The 24624-nt window shown below is 46.1% G+C and overlaps 1 protein-coding gene across 2 annotated transcripts; it reads right to left on the bottom strand.

Moving 5' to 3' along the window:
• Nucleotides 1-284: 284 nt before the first annotated feature.
• On the bottom strand, nt 285-23621 carry SCARB2 (scavenger receptor class B member 2). Of its 2 annotated transcripts, XM_063336588.1 has the most exons (13): nt 23418-23621; nt 16564-16721; nt 12646-12793; nt 10967-11155; nt 10099-10190; nt 9357-9476; nt 8267-8445; nt 7595-7713; nt 5295-5368; nt 3783-3834; nt 2955-3113; nt 2744-2814; nt 285-1385 (listed from the first exon to the last, which is right to left on the bottom strand). In XM_063336588.1, exons 1-12 carry the CDS (start codon nt 23532-23534, stop codon nt 2785-2787), a joined length of 1437 nt encoding a protein of 478 aa, XP_063192658.1. In that variant the 5' UTR covers nt 23535-23621; the 3' UTR covers nt 285-1385; nt 2744-2784. The 2 variants fall into 2 exon arrangements, with proteins under 2 accessions (XP_063192658.1, XP_063192657.1); XM_063336587.1 differs by lacking the exon at nt 2744-2814 and having other exon boundaries at nt 291-1385; nt 23418-23620.
• Nucleotides 23622-24624: the final 1003 nt, after the last annotated feature.

Raw genomic sequence — 24624 nt, 5'->3', positions numbered from 1 at the left:
CTCGTACTGCGTACGCTTGTGGTTCTCCAGGCAGTAGTTTTGCTGCTTGGCTGAAGTTTAGTGCACCTGCCCTGGCTCTTCCGTGTACCACGCTGGAAGAGGCAAGGCTGCAAAAGTGTGAGAGCCCAGGGCTCTCTTTATCTGCTTTTAGCTAATCCAGATAATAAATAATTGCAGTCACCACGAAACTTCCTGGTTGGAACTGTCTCCAGATGAACAAAACTCTTGAACAAATCGCCAGCTAAGAAAAAAACCCCAAACCAACGCAATGCAAAAACCAGTGCTTCTATTTAGAAGACAGTAATACATTTTTCAAATATGTTTCACTATCTAGATCTAACGGAAATACTTCTTAATGAGAATAATCCTTTAATTAGGGGAAAAAATACTTTTGTCACTTTTAAAACAAGTTTTCACTTGACAAGTAAAAAAAGTGTTATGACTTTTCAAGGCCCTATACATACCTTAAGATGGAGGTGTGCTTTTACCCTAACCAGTAAACGTAACTGCCAAGTCTGCACTCGCATTAAACCACAGAGCTGGGAACTGTGACACAAATACCAGAGAAAAAAGAACACCATTTTTGTACCCTCCACCATCAAGAACAATGTCGTGTTGTGTTTTGTTTTTTAAGTTGGAAAACCCCCGATGGACAGATGCATTGCTAACACGCAATGGGATCCGGTGCAGAGTTAGAACAGTTAAGAGGTCTGTACGGAAAAGCATTTCAAATCAGCGGCTTCTTTTAGCCTGGTAACTACAGAGGCTTGACAAACTTTCACTCGGGGTTTTGGACTAATTGTACAAATAATTTTTGTGAAAGGACCAATGACATTAATAATAAACAGTCAGTGCATACCGGTAATAAGTAGCGCGCAACACTTGACAGAAAAGACAATACTAGGCCTAGAGCAAAATTGTCCGTTGTTCCTGGGCGATACAGGAGCCTGCTGTGTTTCCAGAAAGGTACTTTGCAGCCCACACTCCTAAGGCCATTTTCAAAATTTTACCCGTGTCGTTCCTGTAACGAATCAGGCCATTTTATTTTCGCTGATAACAGTGGTTATGATAGCCTATGGCTGTCAGTGCAGGTACAAAGAGTGCGTGGTTGAAAAAAGCAGGATCTCAAGCTGTTTTTAAATGTAGTTTTAAGGTTGTAACTTAGCCGGTAAGAAAAGTCTCCTCCCTCAATGACAGTGCAGATTCTCTTCCATCTCTATACCACAAAAAGTTATACTTGACACGATCGTTTCTCCACAGTGGACAACGCTGGGTAGTGGTAGTTGGTATTAGGTCAGCTCTAATAGTTTATTCTCCAAGCTCACACGTTTAAAGAAAATCTCCTAAGACGTCCTGATGAGTGGGGACCTTTCGTCTTCAGTACTCTGAAAGAAAAAAACCCGCAACACAGCAAAGTTAAATATGGCACATTAGAGAGCTCCCAGTGGGGAAGCTGGATTGCCGAGACTCCAAACGGGAAAGGAAAAAGCTCTTGGCTCCTACTTCTAAGTACAATTTCCTGTAAGAGAACCAGCACTGCACTAAAAAAGCGCCAGAAGGTGGGTGGCAGCTTGGGCAGGGACCTCGGGCTCACTGTAGCACCTTACAGGTGATGGCAGGCCATAACCACCCTGGTGGGAGGGGCGTCACAGGGAGAGCTGTAACTACCTGAATGACTTCTGTTTGCAGGAAAAGCAACAAAAACAATGTAGGGAAAACACGGATTTTAGTGTCCCTTGGTCATTTTAATCCCTGCGCAGTGTTCAAGAACACCCAAGAGAGCTGGTATGAAGCTATACGTGTAGGGTGGGGCAGGAAGGCCTGGGACAGGGGCCTGAGGCGATGGGATGGGTTTGCCTCTCTAGCTGAGCCTGCCAGGAACACAGGCAGGCTCAAAAGCTCAAAGGAAAAAGTACCAGGCTCTCTTGTAGAGGAACCTGAAGTACAGTCCTGAGAGCATCTGCTCATGAAATGGGTACCCAGAGAGAAAATCAAGAAGGAAGCCAAGAGAGCCAAAGATCAGCTGCTCAAAGCCACTGCTCGAGGAAAGGAGGCGGCAGACCGCACCGCCCAGGTGCTGCCACTGCTGCCGCTACCATCACACCCCTAGTCTCCCTGGAGATGTGGTGGTAGTGACCCAGATGGGTCCCACTGCCTAAGACAAAGCATGCGTGGCGGGGTGCTCTGGAGGCAGGCGTGAGGGCACTATCTTACAACGGTGTGAGAAAGCACTTAGGAAACGCCATACAAGCAAGGCCACACTAAGACCACACTAAGACCACAGCAACTACAAGGAGCAAACAGCCTACTAGAGTACCCAGTCGATTTCTCTAGCCAAAGGATCCATAGTTTCTCTTGTCCGAACTCGACTGCCTCGCCTATTAGGGTGAAATTTTGGCATCAGCTTTTGACCGTAATGTCAGCACGTCATTTTGTGACAGAACTTTTCATAAATAGATGTAGAAACCGGTGCTGCCTGGATAAAACTTTCTGCATGCTGTTGTCTCTAAAATTCATCTGTTCTTTGGTCATCAATTTGCATGATGATTCTGAAAAATAATCCACTGACATGACACAATTGCTTCTACTGAGAACGCTGTCAGATTGTCACTGACTCGGTCTGTCCATCCAATATGGTGGAATTTTTGCATCTTATCTCTCAGGGTCCTCTAGACAGGCTGATTTTTTTATTTTCACTACCGTTGGCAAGGGAATTAGGCACAGAAGATACGACCTGCCTTACCACGTTTCTTATATTAGCTCCATTCCTTTGTTTTGGTGCATTTATTCTGAGTCTATTAAAACTTCCCTTCCCTAGAAAAGGTCATTTTAAACAAAAACAACATATAAAAATGTTTGTGTGCAGAAAGACACTGAACAGGTAAAATCAATGAAAAGAAAATCAAATACAGGCAGATGTACGGTAAGCAAGGTCTAATTCAAATGCTACTTACCTCTTCACTTATTCCCCGGGACCTGCACACGAGCACAATAAAAACAATCCCAAAAACAATTCCAAGAGTCATGATAACGAAGGGGATTCCAGTTACAACACTGGCTTCCAGCAGGACGTGCTTGAGTTTGCTGGCAGATACTTCATCAATCAGAACACTCTGGAGCAGAGAAAGAGATCAAGAGGAAAAAAAAGATTTATTTCTGTTTTTCCTTTATATCAGACTGCTTTATTTTTGTAAAGGGCAGGGAAACAACACTCCCATAACTCTCCACCTCTGCTTCATTGCTTCTTGATATACTTTCCCTCTAAGAATGCTTAGCCCTCCTTGTGTGGCCAGAGGGATCATCTAGTCTGCATTTCAAAAGAAAGTAGTGATTTTTAACTCTCAGTTCAGGAATGGAATAATATAGGCCGGAATAATGGCGTACATCATCAAAACTAGTCCCCTAGAGTCCTCCCTGAGTCCAACGAATTCAGTGACCCAACTACAGCCCAGGAATATTCACAAAAGACTACTCAAAAAAAACCCCAAAAAGATGTGATCTTCTGAACTCTCGCCTCCTCACCTGAGCAGCCCCTTTCCTCACAGCCAACACCTTTGAAATTAAAAGGACTGTCTGACTGAGAGGGTTTTGCAGGGCTGGACTTAATACTATGGTCAACAAGCAGCAGGAGGATGTTAGTTAAGAAACAGCGACAGCTTCCTACCCATTGCTGTATAAAACAACAAGAATAACAGCATTTTCTTTTCGGGTTAGCTCAAAGACGGTATTTTTGCAAGCATAAACATACCGCAATATTGCAAAGAAATAACAAAAATACTTACCTCATTTATATACATCACTGGGAAAATTAGCGTTCGGATGTTGCCCGTTTCACTGTGTAAAAGAAACAACAACTAAAAATGATGGGTTTGTGACTTGGAGGGTTTTGAAGACAGATTATAATGGAACAATGAACAAGGAAATTGCCCCTAAAAAAGCTCTGGGCCTTTCCTTTTTATCGTCAATTTCCACCCCCCTGCTGGAAGAGAACAAGCTCGATCTCCCAAGATGAATACTAAATTCTGTTTTGGGAAAAATGGTGTATTTTGGGACTCAGTAGGGAGAGAAAGAGAGGGATCCAGAAGAGGCTCATTAATAACCGACTGAATGACAGATTTGTGCCAGTCAGCAGGAATGCTAAGCTAAGCTGGTCTTGAAAGTTACTCATGTTTGTAAAACACAGCAACTATTGTCCAAGCAACATGCGCAGAGCAGCCTCCCCAACATTTGGCACACATGAAAGAACAGCTCACTCTTAAGTTGTGTTAATGGAACGGCTCCTGGGCACTAGAAAACACGGTGGTGCTATTTTGAAGAAATACCGCCAACTCTCCCGAGAGCATCGGGCAGGTAAAATACTTCTTTTTTAGTTATAATATATAGCAAAGCTGTGCCAATAAACATCGGCTTAGAAGCTAAGGAGGAAGAATAGCTACCACACAGCGTTGGTGATGAGTACATCACCATTCTATGACTCTATATCAGAAAGACGCGAAATGAAGGGAATGGTATTTCTGCACAGTTGAGCTGCAGCTCGGGGACATCCCCCTCAAACAGGAACGCCCAGAAAACCAAGCAGAATCCACTTGCAACAAAGAAGAAAAGGGGCATTTTACTCACAGATTACTTGGGATTGTACCTTGTTCCCATTTGCAGGGTTGTACTGAGTGCCAAAGTTGCAGTACAAAGATTTCTCGTTATCACAGCAACGCAGTCACAGGCAAGGTACTTCCCTCCAGCCGATCGAATGATCCCTCCCTCCCGATTTTAGACAGGGCTTGCCTCGGCTGGGAGACACGCCACTTGGTCTACATTTTGTGCTTGGCGGGGAAAGGCACGGGCAGCCCTGTCTGGGTTTTCATGTGACCGGTGCTGAGAAATGATGGCAACTACAGTATTTTTGTCTCCTAAAAAATGTGAAGAGCAGAATGGCATGTCCTCACTGCAGCGGGTAGCCACTCTCCGAGTTCTAGCTGCACTCCACTGTGGCAGACCTTCTCTCCAAGCAAACAAACCAGTGTGATATGACTGGTCCACAAGCACCACGTGGAACCTGTCTGTAAAATCTTGCTTTTCTTGAATACTGTCTTTATTCTACAGATGGAACTGCAAAATTTACTCGCTCCGTAAGAAAAAAGGGTACTGCCCCTTGTAATTGAGATTTGACTGGATTTCTCTCTCTCTCTCTCTCACTTGCTCTCGCCACCCAATATTCCACCTGAACGCTGCAGACAAATTAATTATGAATATCAAATCGGATCTGAGATATCCACCCGGCAGCAGAGAACACTTACAAGAATTCAGGTAATTTTCTGACATGAACGTTGATCTGCATCCGCTTGGCTGCTTGCAGGACAAGCCCGGTCAGCTGAGGAATGAAAAAAATGAGAACGTCAAAAAAAAAAAAAAAGAGTAAACGTGAAATAATAGGAACTGGGAAAAACTGGGAAAATACAACCTGTTATTTACACTGGTGTGGGCTTGATAAGGGAAGACAAGACCCACTTAGCATTATTATTTATGTTCCTTCACCAAGACAGTCTTCTAACTCATATACCTACATTCCAGTCTGCCTCTTAATTAAGGAGATGTGAAGAGGCTGCGCAGAGATAAGGGTGCCATCGTGCTGTGCAAACTTACGCTTGGGCTACAGAGAGATCCCATTTCTTCCAGATCCAGCTGTAGCTTTGGAAAAGGCTGCCACCTACAAGACAAACCTTTTTTTCTACAGAGTGAAAAACAGGTCCTGACCACAGTCTATGGGAGTGTACGGCCACAGAGATAACAAGCGTGAAACACTCCTCACGGTAACGCCACCACTACAGTAAGAGCTGCAATCGGATGCACAGGAACATTTTCCTCATTCAAGCAGCAAAATTTAGTCTGGAGTGTGGGTGGGAGGCGTGGAGCTTGTTTTATGGTAGTACAAAAACTCTGGGAAGTAGGAGCAGGATAAGAAGAAGAACCTGGCACCAAAGCGCTAGACCTTAAGAGAGGAACTATGCAATTTCCTCCTGCTTTAGCTACACATAACAGCCTGATGAGTCAGAGCACTCCGTTTCTGTAAACTAGGCAGGTCATGATTTTGCTCTTTCCCTCGACCTACATTCCTACGTGTGGATGCAGAGATCAGTGTCGCACTGGTTTTAGCTGGGATAGAATTATTTTCCTTCATAGCAGCTGGCATCAGGCTATGTTTTGGAATTGTGATGATAACAGTGTTTATAACAGATGGACGTTTTAGGTACGGCTGAGCAGCACTTACACAGCCTAAAGGCCTCTTCTGTTTCTCACAGTTTCTCACGCTGCCCTGCCAGTGAGAAGGCTGGGGTGGGGGGAGCAAGAAGCTGGGAGGGGACACAGCCAGGACAGCTGACCCAGGGATCAGGGATATCCCCGACCATATGACGTCATGGTCAGCGATGAAAAACTGGGGAGAAGTTTGCCAGGGCTCCTGTTGCTCGAGGACTGGGTGGTGGTGATCAACTGGGATTTTTTTGCATCGCTTGTTTTCCTTGATCTTGTTTGTTTCTTTCTTTTTTTTTCTTTTTTTACTTATTAAAGTGTCTTTATCTCAACCTGAGTTTTCTCACTTTTCATAGAATCATAGAATCATTTAGGTTGGAAAAGACCCTTGGGATCATCGAGGCCAACCATCAACTCCACTCTACAAAGTTCTCCCCTACACCATATCCCTTAACACGACATCTAAACGAGTCTTAAACACATCCAGGGATGGTGACTCCACCACCTCCCTGGGCAGCCTATTCCAGTGTCTGACCGCTCTTTCTGTGAAGAATTTTTTCCTAATGTCCAGCCTAAGCCTACCCTGCTGCAGCTTGAACCCATTCCCTCTTGTTCTATCATTAATTACCTGTGAGAAGAGACCAGCACCAACCTCTCTACAACTTCCTTTCAAGTAGTTGTACAGAGTGATGATAGATGTAGAGAGTTTTCCCTGATAGTCTCCCCCATCCTGCCGGGGGGGGAGCAAGTGAGCGTCTGTGTGGTGCTCAGCTGCCTACTGGGGTTAAACCACAAGTGTAAAACCACAGACCATCAGTTGCAAGCTCCCTTTATTTCTGGTATTTCACGGTGAGAATACCAACAACTCCGTAAACTTCCATGAAAAACATAATCACCACGCTTCTGTATCTCTCCTCTCATGACTCCATGCCATCTAAATTGAGTCCAGCATCCAATGAATCTTTATTGATTTGCTCTCTTGGTCCGCATACCTAGCTTCTACTTGGGGAAAACACAGTCAAGACAATACTCAAATGGTTGGGATGGCAGGGTAAACAGGAAAAGTAGCCTCATCGGCTTCTAAGAAATACTTTAGCCCCTTCATCTCATCATTACCCGTCTGATGGCATCTCTCATTGCACAGGCACAATGGGAAATGTATTTTAATTCTTGCTATCCACCAAAGTTTGCTCTATACAAGCAAATACTAATAGACCAGTTCCACATAAACTAATACAGCTTCCTTCAGGTCAATGGGACTGTGTCGATTACACACCGTCCAAGAAGGCGACCTAAATCCACATGCTTGAATTCACCTATATAACCCTTTAAAAAATGCTGCACTTACAGGATTGATGTCCAGAAACGTCTCATGATACTCCTTTTTCGGATTCATGCCCTCTATGTCCTCTACAAACTTTGGATCTGCTTGGTAAAAGTGTGGAGCTGATAGAAATATTGGAGCACCTGGAATGTGAAAACATAGAAAGTCACCACCTAAAAAAGGCAGAGCAGGATTTGGGGAAGTCTTTGAGGACCTCAAAACTCTTCCCACTGTGGCGTTTAGAGCGAAAGGAAACGTCCATTCTGGAGCTACAGAATCAACACTCTTGACTCCCTGGCTTCAGAACAAGCCAAATTTTCCCTTGTGCAGCACCAGCATGGCTTCATGTCTTGCATGCTGGTCCTTTGCACTGTTTTTGTTCAACTACTCAGATGTGACAGCCACCTGGGTAAGGGCAGAGGCTAAACGCCCAAGCTGTTCAGTATGGATCCTGGTACTTCCTTCGGATTCCTTGATTTAAATCATTGCTGGAGCCGACAGCATCCGACAGGAACATCCCCTCAGATCACTACTGCATTTTACAGCCAAACAGTTGCTTGTTGCTGGCTGATTTCACTGAGCACAGACATAACCCTACAGGCCTCACCAAACTGTCCTCATGTGTTTCAGATAGAAAGGAGAAATATATTCCCTACTGATGTCCTTCTAGTCTGCTCCCACCGCCTGGCAGCACACCTTGCTTGCAGATGCTGACGTTCAGGACGCCAGTGCCAGGGCAGTTTCCCGGCGGCACGCAGAATCCAGCGTTGTCTGGGTTAACCGTCGTGTTGGCAAAGACCATAGCAGAGGGCACAAAGCGGTAGGTTGGGATGCCTGCAACAGTTCCTGAGCTGTCGTACACCAGGTACAGAGACCTGCAAGGAAGAAAAGCCAGGCCCACATTTGTTATTCTTGCGCACATGCTGACACCTGCTGCAGATGACTCTTTGCTGATGCCTGCCTATCAGCTTAAGTTTACAGTAAGCTAGGTTTCGTTTAAGCCCACTCCGACAATCTTCTGTATTAAATTTAACAGGCTTTTGATCGGCAAATAGACATCTCATCATTCTGCTGCTGCACAAAATAGACGATCCTGTGCCAGCTGCGCTGCTGCAGGGACGCTGATGCCTGCCTTCCGCGTTTCAGGGTCTCACTCTGGTCCCCACGTTGCTATTGCCTGTCGTGTGAGACAGTTACACGCTACTGAGAAGAACAAGGAAAGGAACACAGCTGGGCAAGACAGAACAATTTGAAAAGTCCTGAATTTAGTGTAACGCGCATCTGTATTGATCTAAACAGAGAATTTCAGATTGGTTTTGTTCTTCACAAATAGGGAAATAGGCAAGGGAGGAGGCAAGGTGGAACGTGAAGAAGGAAACATCAAGATATTCTGCATCCTGATGCATTTCAAACAGCCTTATGTCAAGTCATGAATCTCTGAAGAGGGCAATCTGCGTTCTCTAAAAAAGCAGGGCACAGAGGAAGATTTTGGAGGAAAGAAGCTTGAGACAAGGTTCAATAAATCCTTCCATTCCTTGCAAGGCAGTCCAGTCATCTTCCGAATTTTCACTTTATCTTTATTTTGAAATAGCACATCCTTAACTTGATGCAAATTGTGGTTTTTTTGGTGTAACTCTCTCATCCCTCATACCATGAATAAATGCAGAACACTCTTACTCTTAAATAAAATCACGGGAGAAAAAACACCAGCCTAAACATGAAACCTCAAGAGGAATGGATGTACCTGCTCTGCTTTAAAGTCTGAGTGACATTTTCTTCTCCTTACCTGCAGAAATCAGAAGAAAAGATATAAATGTTCTCATCTTTGCTAATCAGTGGGTGAAAGGATGTCCCATCTGTCCCATTGATCATGTTACATCCCTCTGTTGTCCACCAGCTCAATGACCTGAAGAAAAGGAAGCAAAGAGAGAGTAGGGGTTAAAAGATCTTTGAGCGGTGGTCAGGCAATGCCAGCTCATGGTCTGAGCAAACGAGAATCAGACCTGTCTAGTGCTAAATCCTCTTGCTTCAGCTCCGCAAACAAAAAATGGGATTAAAACGGGTTTAAATTGCATCTGTAATCTCTTTAAATTTGCTTGTGCCAGGCAAGCAAGAATACGTCTGCACAAGTTCCTCCCGTACATGTAACTGCTGGCAGATGTTTTAATGGGAGAGGGATGTTTTACATAGTTCATCTTTGGCTTCTTTGTGACACACGCTGCCCATGAGGAGGTGTTAGATACCCAGGCGCAAGTTGGCTCTGGGTACAGAGCCGTAAGGAAGTGTGGTCTCTGGAACGCTGGCCGTGGAGATGCGGGAACACTGTCCCCATAGGTGTCTGGGACGTGTGTCCCAGAGGAGGGAGTGGAGAGAGGGTCACCTCTGCCAAGGGGCAGCCAGGGGTTCAGAGGTGAGTGTTCACAGCAGTCTGCCCTGTGACCCTTTTTTTTGTAAACAATGCTTACGTTCATCCAGAATGTGAAAAGGGGCAGATTTTGACAGAGGCCACCACACGCCGAAAAACTTACTCTTTTCCTTTCCATTCCACAATCCTTGAGAAGTTAAGGTAGTTCGTTTCCCCACTTAGGAAAACATATTCTCCATCATCGGTTCCATTCATCTGCAAACAGATACGTGAATTTTTCATCACTCCACTCATTCTGTAACACCTGGCTGGTAACTACAACAGCGTGGCAGGAGTTTAAGCTGTCATCGCTTCAAATTCTCCCTAGGAGTGATAGAACTCCCCCGGAGGTAAGCGCAATTCATTCAACTCCACCTTGAATATAAATGAGGTGGAAGTGACCGGGCTAGATTCTTACACCTCCCGAGTGAAGGAAATATAATATTAGATTAGCCTTTTTTTCCTTTGAAATTTGACACTGAAGAAGCAGCCCTTAGCAAAAAAAATAAACCCACAGAAAATAACCTGAGTGCTGCAGATGATCTCCAAGATACAAGGAGTCCCCGCAGCCCCAAACGACGCACAACCAGAAACACTATGGAAGCCAGTAATGGCTCCAGCACAGAAATAACATGCAATTTCAATCAATTACTAAGGAAATTGGTCAGGAATTGTTTTCTAATAGTTTGCACAACCGGCCCCACACAGCCCATGTAATTCAAGTGAGCGCAGCCAACACTGGAGTGGTTTGCATCCACCCTTGGAAAGCTTATCCATACCTGATAAAGCGAAGTCAGATAAAACTCACAGCTGTGCTACCAGCGAGTGCCTTGATACGGCCCAATGGAAGAGGGAACATCCTTTTGCTATCCCTGCAGTCTACCTCCTGGCCTCAGCCCAGGCACATCCTTCTCAAGTGGCTGTCAATGACAGTCCAGACTCCGTAGCAATGACATCATTCCCCACCTAAAGCATCAGAAAGTCTTGCATACCTTATTAAAGAAGCCAAATACTGGATCGATCTCAGGATGCAAAAGGTGAATGGTTGACAGGAGCCTGTCTTTGTAGCCCCATAGTAACTCATGAACGGTGTGAACTGTGAACAGGGATTCTTGGTAGAGAAGCAGCAGCACCTCTGTGGCAAACTGAAGAGGGGTTGACCTGGTCCACTCCATCGCAGTCTGCCAGGGGATTGGAATAAGGGAGAAACGGTCTGATTTACTGTAGAATAAATAATACCAGCGGCATACAAACACAGACACATTTCAGCATTGCACATGTTTCAACTGTATTTTCAGTTTCATTATTTCCACTTGCAGCAAGTAATGTGCTGGCTAACAGGTTCTTCAGCTTTTCTCCCACAGGGATGTGCTCTTGCAGATTCCCAGTCAGCCTGGCACTGGCACACAACCAGCTCAGTTCCGTGCCATTAACTTCCACAGTCTTACGAATGGATTTTAACTGATACGTGCAAAACCGCTTTCTAAACAGCCTGAATTTCACAAGTATATTACAGCTGAAGACGTGCTTTGAATTTCGCCCTTAGGAAGCTGTGGTTTACATTTTTGAAAGCCATTTTTAAAAGATAACCATTTCTCCAAAATGCAAACAGTACCAAAATTTATTCCCTTTCTAGCTGACAAGCGACTTTACAACGTCTTTAAAAAAGCAAAAACAAAAGAAGGGAATATTGCCTGGGTGAACCAACCTGTAGTTCTAGTACTGCCTGTTACAGTGCATCACAGTCAAAAATCCGAACGAGAGATAATACTTACCACCACTCAAATGCCTGGGAGGAATTGTCAATACGGTGACTGTACTGTTGGCAACTTTTAGTAAGTCGAGTCCTATCGCCTACTATATACAGTGCATTTATGTATTCATTCATAGAGTCAGACAAGACATTTTTAGAAATGCTGGGGGAAAAGTAGAAATTAATGTGCCCTGTAATTGAAGTCAACTAAACTAGTAAGGGGAGTGAAGGCTTAGTTACACAACCAACAGGTATTTTAGTACAGTCTCATTTCCTTTGCAGGGTATGAGCTTTAGATCCGCTTGTTCTCAAACTATCCCTGTATGAGACCAAATATCATGGTCTGACTCTCATCCCCAAAATGAAACTTTCTTTGCAGAGAAGTTTCACCTAACACAGTTTGGGGGCACGTGTTTTAACTTGAATTTTATTCTGAGAGCACCTTTTCATTCATCTGTATCTGAAACTCTTCTGCTATAATTTTTTTTTTCCCAGTTTGAGATGCAGACTTGGGAGGCAATTTTTGCAATTCGGACAAAACAACCCCAAGCTTTCCAAACTTTCCCATTCCAAAGTCAGAGTTCCTCCTATGCGTTTGGCGTCACTAATTCCCTGGTTTCACTTACTCATGAAAACCCCACAAGCCTGATTTCTGCTCGTCTCTGAAGCACGCAGCTCTCTGCGCAAGGGTGAGGCACTGACAGTACAGAGGCGTACGGCGAGGGAGGAACAAAATACAAAAACCCCACAACAGTCCAAACCAAAACCGAATGCGGTACCTGCCCCGGACGTAATGCCGCCTCTCTCCTTCTTCAATCACCTTTATCTACCACAAGGCCAGAGACAGCATGAAGCAACAAGCTGCTAGTTACAAAGTGTGTCAGGATGATTTCCAAGCAGAAATGAAAGAGAACTCACCACTGCAGGAATATTAACTGTTCTAATCAGGTCCACTTCAGGGTCTCCAACTGACTTCTGAGGTTCAAATACATACGTCTTTGGATTCAGAGCAGATACTTTGGTACCGTTGTCCAAAAACTGAACATGCACTCTTGGCCTGTATTCTCTGCAAAACAAGAGAGTTTGCTCTCTAATCAAGTTAAACAAGTACACATCACATTAATTGCAATTAACTTATGGCTATTCTACTGCTTTAAGCACATGAAGGCGGGATTTTCAGTTCATTAGGAGCAGACTCGTTTTGGCTAGTGCTGCTGTCAGCAACAGAACTCCCCTTTGTGTCAGTGTCAGCTGAATCAGACCTCGCAGGGCGCTTCCAAAAATGCCATCCCACATGTTAATTGCACTTCATATTTTTGCCTCGTCTTTAAAAACCTCCAAGGAAAAAGAACAATTTCAGACAGAACAGCAGGATTTAGAGGCGCTATATACGGGACAGCCCTTGAAGTACAATCTGAAAACAAAACTTCTGCCTCTTTGCTGCAGGCAAAATTCACTCCCAGGCAGAACAAGATGCGGGCTTCATGTAAGTCTCATTAACCTGACCTACGAACCTACCAGTATCTTTCTGCTGGCTTCAAAGTACTTTGCACTAGGACTTCTGGGCTTACATGTGACACGCCCACAGAACAAGATGCATTTTAGCTCTTCTCCTTTAATTCCCAGGCAGGAATCCTAGACACGACAGAAATTTAACTGAATTTTTGCCATGAGCTTCTCATGGCCTGGGAGGTTGCTTCTGTTAGTGTCAAAGCACTCAGACGAGCAGCATAAAACTCAGGATTGCTGACAAACAAGTGCAATTGGCAAGTAACATCAACTGCTACCTGCTTGCCCGACGAGGAAGTCAGATCTTAATTACCCTGAAATACATGTCATAACCATAATTCAGTCCATTGCCACTGCCATTGTACAGAGAAGAAACAGACAGTTCTGCAGAACTGGCTGGCTCAGGCTCACATTGAGCTACGCATGTGCCTTCAGCAAACCTGAAAAGGGAAACGGCGGGTTGTCTGCTCACGGCATGATCCTTTTGACGTACACATTAAGTGAAAGGCAACGTATTTCATAACTCTACATTCACGTAAGAGCGGTTTGACGTTTACATCGCTTTGCTTCCCGTGTAAATTTTAAGTCCTAAGATACGAAGGTGAATTATTCTGCAAGACCCTGTGCTATGATGTTTTTCATTCATTTCAGGTCTGAGATCCTACCCCAGCTGCACTAGACCCGTCAATGCAGCTTCGTGACAGGCTGTATTACTCTGGTTCAGTCCTTCAAATTTAAAGCCCACTGGAAAGGCCTGTGAAACTATTCTTGTTGGAAACCAACCATTTCCCATCTACCTCACACAAACAGCGCACCTACCGCTCTTCAGCATCCCTGCCACCTAGGAACATCTCGCTCTGGCAACACTTCCAGCTTGAGTTGGCAAGAGCCTCTCGTCCAGCAATCTACTTTACACTCTAGGGCTTGAAATGAGGGGATGGAAACAGACCGTTGTGAAGTCCCTTCCCTAAAATAGGCCAGAGTTAACCTGAGAAGCTTCTCCAACTCTAAAAGGGCCAGAGAGGAAAATAATACTCCCTAATTAGGGATATGACCAGGAAGATCTCAGACGTTAAAGGCAAAAAGCTGTAAATGTGTGCAAGACCAGGCAATATTCAAGTGTTCTCTGGGACTCAGCAGGCTGGGGCAGATAAGCAGCTTGCACTTCATCGTTAATTATTTTATATGCTGCAAATTCAGCTTGCAGGATTTGAAAACACAAGCACTACTACATTTCTGTTACAGAATCTACCTCTGTGCTAATTGGGTTTACACTGAACGTTGGTCAGGACGTTGGAAGAATACGCAGGAAGAGATTGCATTTAGCCGTCCCACCTCCTCTCTGTCGCTCATTAGATTTTTTTCCTCTGCTTGTCCGGGCCAGTTCACTTCCAGCCTTTCTCCTCAATATCCTGTTTTATAAAAACACTGCACCACACACTTTGTGTTTAGGCATTTTAGGTGTTTTGCCACATGCGAAACCTAAATGAGTCTTTAATGCTTTGCTACGTGGGGCCTGTGAGCCAAACTTGGTATTTATTCTCTGGCTCGAGTGCGCAGTATGTCTGCAACATCCCTCCCTTCTCCCTCTCCTCCCACACGCCTCCTCTCTTCCCCCCCCCCCCCCACTGCTGACAGTCTGGTACGGTCGGCTGTGACAGCAAGGCAAGGATTAAAGAATCTGCGGGAAAAGATCACCCCACTCTCCAACCTTCCTCTTTCTTCTATCAGACGGAGCACAGCACAACCGAATCCTGTTCAGACATGCCAAAAACCAGGCTAACCAAACAAGCCAGAAGCAACTGAAACACACAGCGCTGGAACGCGCAGCCTCCCTCCCTCGCACGGCAATAAACAACTCGGGGACAGCCTGCGTCGGCCGACCCGCTGCCAGCCAGGCTGTGGCACAGAGCAAGCCAGCCACGCCACCAACCCCGGCCAGCCCACTACACGCTCTCATGGATCACATGCAGCTTCACAAACCCAAAAGACACTCTGAGCTAAGGAAAGGGAAAAAAAGAAGCCAGCAAAGGGGACCGAGTACCAGGGTGCAGGAGAGCATGGGCCTATGTGGTTTCATGTAGCTGTATTACACCTAGAGCCGGCCCTATCTATCTTCCTGACAGGCTGAAGGCACGGCTGACTAATTACCAGCATTATACTGCAGAGACCTGAAGAAAAGCTTGGGAATTTGAAAGCTTATGCATCTTTTCTCCAGCTCTGCTGGTTTATCTAATACAAAGCACCACACGTAGTTTGCCAAGGGTAAACAGGCATGGTACTGAAATACAGAGGAGACAGGGGAAGACTGGTGGCAGAGGGTGAAGCAAAGCTGAGGTGTGGGAGGACAGAAACAGAACGGCAGAGACCAAAGCTACCACAAAGGTCCTCCCTTTTATTCTACGGTATTTTTTTCAAATACTAACAACCAGATTCTGATCGTTTCGCAGCTTTGGCAAAGACAACTCCTTCTGGCACTCAGCCCGTGCCCGGTCTGAGTGAGCGTGTGTGACCCGAAGTGAGACTGACAATGAGAAATCAACCTTTTTGCCGTGGTTCTCGTACCTCCCTGACTTCAAAGACTGTAACGCTTCCTGCCACAGGACTGCTCCTGGTTTACACTGCTGCACGCAGCAGAGCAGAATGAAGCTCTAAAGGAAAGCTCATTTGTAAGGTGACTTTAAAATCTCTCCACGTGCAGCAGAATCAGACTGTTCAGCGTGTAGCCATACCACGCAGAAGGAGAGCACTCAAGAGGCTGGATAAGCTCCAACGCTGCATGTGGCCTTAGGAAGCGCGGCTGTCTGTAAAAATGGTAGATATGTCTGAATCTAAGCAGGTTTTACAGTGAGAGCTGGCTGAGGCACTCTCTAATTGGTTTTCTGGCCACATTTTTACTGATGTAAATTGTGCAACTTCAACTAGGAACTAATTTTGGGGTGAACACATGAATCACGCTTTTATGCAACACTCCTCTCCCCAGACTCTCAAACATCACCCAACCAGTCACTGTTTTTTCTCTTGTTAAGACAGTAGGCCAGGATGCAAACAACTTCCTCTGTGTTAAGCAGCTGAGGAACAGCAGCGCACAAGCCAAATCTTGCCCAAAATCTGATAGAAGTCACTGGCTTAATTGGGAGCTGATTGCAGGCCCTCCAAGTGTCAGTCTAGTTGTACTGTCTGGGTGGCGTATGACCATGAACCCTTGAATAAACTTTTACTCACACATTAAGAGCTAATGCGATCCCAAGCGTTCTGGATCCCACTTTTTGGCTTCCTCATACACAACAGGTTTAGTGAAATGTGAAAATAGTGAAATGGTCCTACCGGTAGGTGTATGGTCCTATTTCCTCTACAAGAGGATTATCGCCTTGAAGCACTTCTAAAGGATTTGTCACGTTGAAAAAGTAGAACTGCATGTAGACTGGTGGAGGAGGATCCTCCCAGGCTTCAAAGGTTTCCGTGCCATTTTTCAATACTGTTCCCTGAAACAAGAGAAAGACAGATTAGCTGTTAATGACAGACGCTGTATGACGTTTATAGGGAAGAGAGGAATTCTGTGCCCTCAGCATAAGCACAGGCAATAGGACTGGAGATGCCAATTCTACAAGTGTTTATAGATACTTTTTACTTTGAAGCATCTCAATAAATATCAACACGACCAGACACACGCTACAACGGCTCGCAGGTTGAGGGCACAGGTTTGTTGGGTTTGTTGTTCCACTTCTTCCCACAAACGCTTCTGCCTGACATTTTTCACAAGGAAGACTTATCAGCTATTACCCAGCGATCCTCTTGCGTTTCCCGCGCCAGCAAAAACCCAACCTGGTGTAAGATACCACAAAACTCGCCAACATTAGACATAAAAGTCAAACTCAACAGTGGGAGGCCAAGAGGTCCCAAGAGAGACCTCTTAGGAGGAACAAGGCCAGCAAAGAAGCTTAGATTCCTTGTGTTTATGATTTCTTTGCCTAAGAATGTCAGATACCAGTACAGCTGTGAGATTCTGTCTCCAAAGCAATTAGACTCTGTTTCTCAGTGGCCCAGGAGGAAAACCTGCAAGTGACCGAAGTTGCTTTCATGTAGGCATATGAGGATTCGCACCTTTCTGAGGTCTCTGAATAGGGCAAAGATTCTTCCCCCTCTGTCTTTAATTACTTTCCTACAGCAAGGACAGCGCATGCATCTCCAGACCCACGGAACATCAGTCTACTTTGTAACCGAAAAAACACGGATCTACAGAAGAAAGCTATAAATCATTATTTTATGGCACAAGCACTTGCGTAACGAATCGGTAATTCCTTTACCTAGGAGCATATACATGTTATAAGGAAAGTCACAAGCATACCTGTACGTAGCTCCATTAGTAACGTATAATACAGGTCTCAACCCCTCACTTTATTCCCATTCCATTTCAGATAAAATTCACCCCAACTATAAAAGCATCACCACCACCAAAATCAAGGCTTTTCATATAGTTGTAACACTGGTGCTGCTACTGTGGTAGTAAAGAGTAATTGGGCTTGCAGAGCGGAACTTCCAGGAAAAAGCACAAAGAAAACTATATCTTTGAAAACCGTTTCACCTGTAGGCGGAAGAAGGGTGGGGGGAGTAATTTGCAATTAAATGGGTCTCATCAACACTTGCTCTTTTTATTCTTCTGAGAAAACAAGACACATATTGTAAGTGCAAGCTCAAAAGCAGGGCAGACTGGACAGCTGCCATTCCTTGGTTACTGTTCATGGGGTCCTAACTTTATCGGGCACAGTTGCCTCAGGCCTCATTCTTGGCCTTCCCACTTAAGGAGCTGTTTTCTCTCCCTGTAGATTTTAATTTTGAACGATTAGATAAAGAGAAGACTGTTTCAAAGGAAAACTTATTGGCAGGAGCTGGGAATGGCAGCAGAACTGCTGAACGGCAATGAAAGCCAAGCCAGCTGGTGGCACTTTGCAGTTGCGGACTCCTTTCCTCTGAGGATTTCAAACCACGTATTCTGTGCACACCACAAAAAATACTATATTTTAGATATGCTTCAGGAGCTTTGTGCATTTCTTTGGAACTACCAGCACTCTCATACGTACCATTTCCTACACAGCCCAATGCTTCTGATCCTGTTTTCTTGCCATCCGTGCCAAGGAGGCTCAGCCCCGTATGCAGACAGAGCCCTCCTGAAGTCGGTTTGTAGGATCAGGAACAGAAAATGTCCCAAAATCAGGCATACCGTTTCCATGATGCCACCATAAAGGGCTGGGAGGGAGACAGCAATGTATTTAAGACACCTACAGATGACTGTGATAGCTTTTCTCCATATGCATAGGACCACATTCCAAAGGCAATTATTTCAGAGGTGGTGTAACGAACGACTGATGGCTGCTCCCTTCCTAAGTAGCATTAAGCTCACAACTCTCACGTGCGTGTAACACAATGAGTATAAGCTTGACACTGACGAACAGAGTCACTATTGTCTGTCCTGACCTTAACCATCCGTATCTAGAAATTTGAACTGTTCCTTAACAACTACGAAGCATTTTCAGGACACCTATCTAGTGCTCAAACTTCTCTCATATGAGGCAACTAAAATGCGAGACTATTACTCAGCCTAAATGCGCAATGTTTGAAGAAAAAAGTGCACCCTGGTCATATCCATTCCAGATTTAGGCTCTAGTCTATCCTTTATGACAGAGGGATCACGTTTACGATGTGCAGGGAGGACACGTCCCCAATCTCCTGAGCTAGACTGAAAACAAGAGGCTCCCCAACTCGATGTAGCATCACTAAACCTAAGGGAGATTTCTACCACGCTCTCTATGTACACATACGCACCAGATTACACGCAAAGAGCATTAATAAGAATGAAATGAAATGAAGGATATTTTCTCTGGCAGGTTGCTTTAAATACAGGCTCTTGAGATTCTGAAGTCATAAGTGATTCTCTGGGAGATGAGCTACAGAGCAAAAGGGTAGTGAAACCGAGTCATCTGGTGATTTTTTTTCCTGGGTCTGCATGACACCGTTTGGATCTCCCACAGAAATGGCGTGTCTATTTATAGCTCTGTACAGTGACAGCCCCAGTTGTAAACCCAGATGCACAAACTCCTGAGCTGGATGCAGACAGACTCACGGGAAACTCTCCAATAATAAAATACAGTGAGCTCTCTTCTATTTTTCGCCAAGCGTTACCAGGGATATTTGGGTCTATCACATGATATTACACAGCCTGGACCGGAGAGAAAAATATGAGCACATATTTTTGGGCAAAACATATGTCCGTGTCCCTCAGCTGATGGCATTCAAATTCAGCTCTGCTGACTTTCCTCCACACCAGAGCACGATCCAATGTTACATGATTGGGATTGCTTGGTTTTTTTGCCAGAGCTCGTGTTCGCTACCAGGCTGGCCAGGCTGCAAGATATTAGATCACAGGACTCCTCTTTAATCTAAAATATGTAAAAGACACAGCTCCGCCGTCCTTATTGCTGCTGTACTGCGCAAGGCCAGAGAACCAGACCTTTCCTCTGCTACGTTTATATGCAGGAACAAGAGACACAACTTCAAGAATTCAGAAACCTCAAGTCAGACACTCGTCTTGCAGGCAGTAGCCTAGAGAGGCCTCAGACTCGGAGACCCTGCCTCAGAGAGATGCAAGGCTGCACCTACTGCAAGATCACAACCCAAAACCAGCAGACAATATCATCTCCTCTCTTCATGCGGAAGCACAGCAGGCGTTCTCCTTTCCAAGTGGAGTCCATGCTCATTTCAAGTGTACCAAAGCATCCTTCCCGCTGACTTTATTTATCATGCCAGTCCTGAATCTGCAGCTGTGTCGTTCTTTGGTGCTTCCTTGTCTTGACCGCACGTCACACAAAGGAAATAAAAAGTGAGCTTCCCCTCCCAAATGTATCTGTTCCTGGCAGTGATAGTGGGGGTGGGAAACGGTACTGAACATTTTTGGAACCTACACAGAAAATGAATATATTTTTTTTCCCCCTGGAACTGAAAATGTTCTAATTCCAAGACATACTCTTATGAATTCATCTATGACAGAATTTAATTGCAACTTTGAAGACAAGTGATAGGGTAAGCTTTCAGACACACATGAGCAGACTTCTCTGACCCTGCACCTTGGGAACGGTCTGCTCAGAAGGAGCATCTCGACTGATCCTTCATCTGAGTCTCCACGCTAAACTGCGCTGGAGCTCTAGCACTTCACATCAAAGAACAACAACAAATATCAATACATAAACTAAATGAAGGGACACAGTATCTTCCCTGTCCTTTTGCGTCCTAAACACTCCAGACAATCCAGCTCTAGAGATGGCTGGGAACAGAAGCCCAGTGAAATTTCAAGGGGTTAGAAGACTAAGTGATCAGTGTAAGGTACGGGGCATAAAGAAAAGACTTGAGGTAAAGGACTGATTGCCCAAGTTTGGAATTAGGTGCATAAATCAAAGGTTGGTATATTCACAAACTGCACGCTTATGGCAATAAAATACCTAACATATAGCAGAAGGCAAATACTGCTAGCAGCTAAGGAAGGCCCTTCTCCTGCAGGTAGCTCATTTATTCTTGTTCATTACAGGTTTTTTGCCCTTGTTCGATGGCGTTTCAGGTGCTAGCCCCTGAGAAAGAACAGCTTTTGGACAAGTTAGACACGTGATCTGGGATGGCACTCTAATTCACAAAAAGCCAGTCAGACTGGCAAATAAGACAAAGAACAAATTGACAAGATTTGAAGGCCTTCCAGGAAAGGTGGGCCCACTGTCCTTGTCACTACACATCTGCCTGCTGATTTTCAAGGGGATGTGAAAACTGACGCCGGGCTGGATTCCCCACTCTTCCCACACCCCCTCTGTATCCGAGAACCCTGCCTTTGGCTTGAAAGGATGCAGCACACAAACGCCCTGCTGAAAGCCGACCCACCCTCAGTGGTTCACAGGTCCTGGGTTTGGACACAGGGGTGCTCCAGCTGCTCCAAAACACGGTCTTCCATTTCAGGGGTAGCTGAGACTGTAGCAGAGGCAGCTCTTCACTGCAAGTCAGCTGCTTCAGGGCTGCTGGAAAGCCCTCAAAGGAACGTGCACTGCCTGCCGTAAGGGCAAACTCTTGCCCCTTCTGCAACTCCTCCAGTGACAAGAGAGGCTGAGGAGGCTAAGACAGGCCAGAGCACAGAGATAATGTTTCATGTTCACTGTCCTGGACTGCAGAGAGCTGGAAAAGCTCAAGTCTTGCCACATTTCAAAGGCAAATTGAGATTTGTCTATTTGCACAAGATTTTCTGAGCTGCGTACGTGGTTACACAAGAGACAGCGACTTTCTAGACTACACACAAATGAGAAAAAGCTCACGTGGGATAAAGCAGATGTGGAAAGCAGCCGAATCAGCAGAGTGATTGGGAGGACACTGCTCTGGGCCCGAAAGCTGTACTTCTGCACTTGTGTGTGTGGCTCCTGGAGAAGGCCAGGAGGGAGACAGTGGCTAGCGCAGGGAGCAGAAGGCTTGATTCTGTGCAATCCAGACGTACGCTAGCACGAGCTGAAGAGCCGTAAGCAGGAAAAGACCGAGCTCTGGAAACTTTATCCTGCATTACCGAAAGCCCTGCTGAGCGAATACCAACTTACTCTTACATAATCAACCATTAAGGGTAAGGAGCATGTAGCTAAGAGATAATACGCGTAAGGAGGATCACACCTAATTCCTGACAGTCCTACACTCTCCCGCCAAACCATTTTTTTTTACCCCCCTGATCTTCTGTGAAGAGCATGAAAACAGACTTGAAACTCAAACTTCTGCTGGGATGCGGCGGACGACGAGACTCCTTTCCAAAGAGACCCAAGATCTGGGCGGCGGAACTGCACATGCCTGTGCAAAGCCGTACTGATTTGGCTTGGTTTGCATACAACTTTGCATACATTAACACTTGTATCGCTTCTCACCTGCCTTGCAGACTGCCTAGGAAAGGTATGGGCTGACAATCAAATGACTTCAGGATAAACCATCCATTACCCACGCTACGCTCCAGCACGGCAGAGGCACGTACCTGAGAACAAACACTGTAGGAGCAGCTGTAGGAGCGGTTCCTGAAGAGCTGCTGACACACTGGCAGGCTGCAGGACAGCTTACCCTATGGTAGCCTTTTTTTTTTTGGCTGTCCCCTGAAGTTTACAGGCGCGCTTCAAAGTGCCATGACTTGCTTTAAGCTGACTGCCGACCTAGAATTGCGCTCGCTAAACCAAACTGACTTAGGTTAAGACAATACAGCTTCTATGTCAGGAAATGCTCCCTGTCAATACCCCGAAGAAAAGAACAGCGCATTGGTTAGGGCATGACAGGGGATCAGCAGACACTGTGCACCCGTTAGACAATAGCACTGGTCAAATCCCTCCATGTGTTAGCACTCTTGGTTTCTCTGTCAGTACGACAGAGAGGATGATATTCCTCAGACTAGGTAAATAATTGTTCATTTACACACTTCACAGGCATTTTAAGGGAGTTATTAACACTAACACAGCTGACCCTTCTCACTGGACCACCGGACAAATGCGAAGAGCCAGTATGAGAGAGGAACAAAAGCTCAGGCAGGCCGCCAACAGTGAAGGGCTCTACATTCATAACAATGTCAGGATGGGTGTCCCCAAAGCGTGCTACAAGCAGCGTTTAACAACAGGGTGAAATGCCTCGCTGTCGTCACCCAGACTGGGAAACCACCACGTGTTTCAGCCCGTAGCACCTCTGGCTGTGCTCCAGAGGCAGCAGTAAATGGAGCAGCAGAACAAGCTGCTGCACAAAAGCTGCAAGAAATCTATGACAGGGATGTCCAAACAGGAGAGGTGCTTTAGGTCCTCCCTGCTCACCTCATGTGCTGCTGCTCTGGAGAGGGCTCTGCACCACACCTGTTAAAGCTGCCTCAAGAGAACTGATTTTTACTCATATTTACCCAATTTTTACCCAGCCCAGGCCGAGGGCAGCCTGAGCTCCACCCGGAGCCCCAGCCTAGCCGGGTGGTGCAGGGCAGGGGGGGGTTCGCTGCCCAGGGATGCTCCTGCCCTCATCCAACCAGAGCTAGTGCAAGCAGCGAGCCAGAAACGCCACCCGCCAACCCCCTCCCTCTCATCTCAGGGTTATTTTGAGAGGGAATAAATCGGTCGGGAGGGACTGGGGTGGGAATCGGGCCGTGCTCTCACCTGCTTCACCTGCAGGTCCACCACCCTCTGGAAGACGTGTGCCACCAACAAGGAGATGCTGGCGATGAGCAGCGTCATGGCAAGGACCCCCACGGTGACGAGGCAAAGCGACTTCATGGCTGCAGCCGAGGAGGGACACGGTCGCCAGCGCCACAGCCGCCGCCAGGCTCCGGGCCGGGCTCGGGGGGCGGGCGGCCGCCTGGCCCCGCCTGCCGACGGGCCGGGAGGAGCCACCAGCGCCGCGGAGCCGCCCGCCCCGCAAGAACGGGAGAGTCCGGGAGCCGGGGATCCGCTTCTCTGCGGCACCGGGGCGAGGGGAGGGACGGCACCTCTGCCAGAGGGAGGTTCGGTGACCCAGGGCCTTGCTCAGGGCACCGGCTTGGTCGCCGTAGCCTTCTTACCAGGAAAGAGGAAACTCTACCCAAAAATAATTTGGTGGGTTATTTTCGTTTCCTGCGTGCAAGACAAGCTGGCGCTGGCAAGGCCGAAATCTTCCCGTCTGCTGTGGATGGATCCGCTGGTGCGCATCTCTCCATGCTGCGGGCATCTTTTTAAAAGGTTTTCTGGAAAAGAAGCAGAAACCCAGCTGTTATTCTTCATGGAATCATAGAATGGTTAGAGTTGGAAGGGACCTTAAAGGTCATTCTTCAGCAAGATGATTACGGAAAAACTCGTTGGGAATGCAAACTGCCTCTAGACCAAATTAAGCTTCGCAGGGATCAGATTTTACCATAATTTTTAGTAGAGCCTGTTGCGATAGGACAAAGGGTAATGGCTTTAAACTAAAAGAGGGAAGATTCAGACTAGATATGAGGAACACGTTTTTTACAATGAGGGTGGTGAGACACTGGCCCAGGTTGCCCATAGAAGTCAATTCCCCATCCCTGAAAACGTTCCAGGCCAGGTTGGACGGGGCTCTGAGCCCTGATGTAGTTGAAGATGTCCCTGCTCATGGCCGGGGGTTGGACCGGATGGCCTTTAAAGGTCCCTTCCAACCCAAACCATTCTATGGTTATATGATAATACAGTTGAGCTTCCACTAACACAGTTAAACCACTCCTAAGATATAACGTAACTGACGTACCCATTTCTCCTTTAAAAGACAGCGGGCACTATTGCTCCAGCTTCCCACCCATAATCGCCTCCTGGTGCACTGCTAGCAGGAGGGGAAGATACCTGCAACCGGGGCTCTCCCAGCGATGGATGG

Source organism: Chroicocephalus ridibundus, chromosome 5 (assembly GCF_963924245.1).
Source record: "Chroicocephalus ridibundus chromosome 5, bChrRid1.1, whole genome shotgun sequence".
NCBI lineage: Eukaryota > Metazoa > Chordata > Aves > Charadriiformes > Laridae > Chroicocephalus > Chroicocephalus ridibundus.
This window is presented reverse-complemented; position numbering and strand designations above follow the sequence as displayed.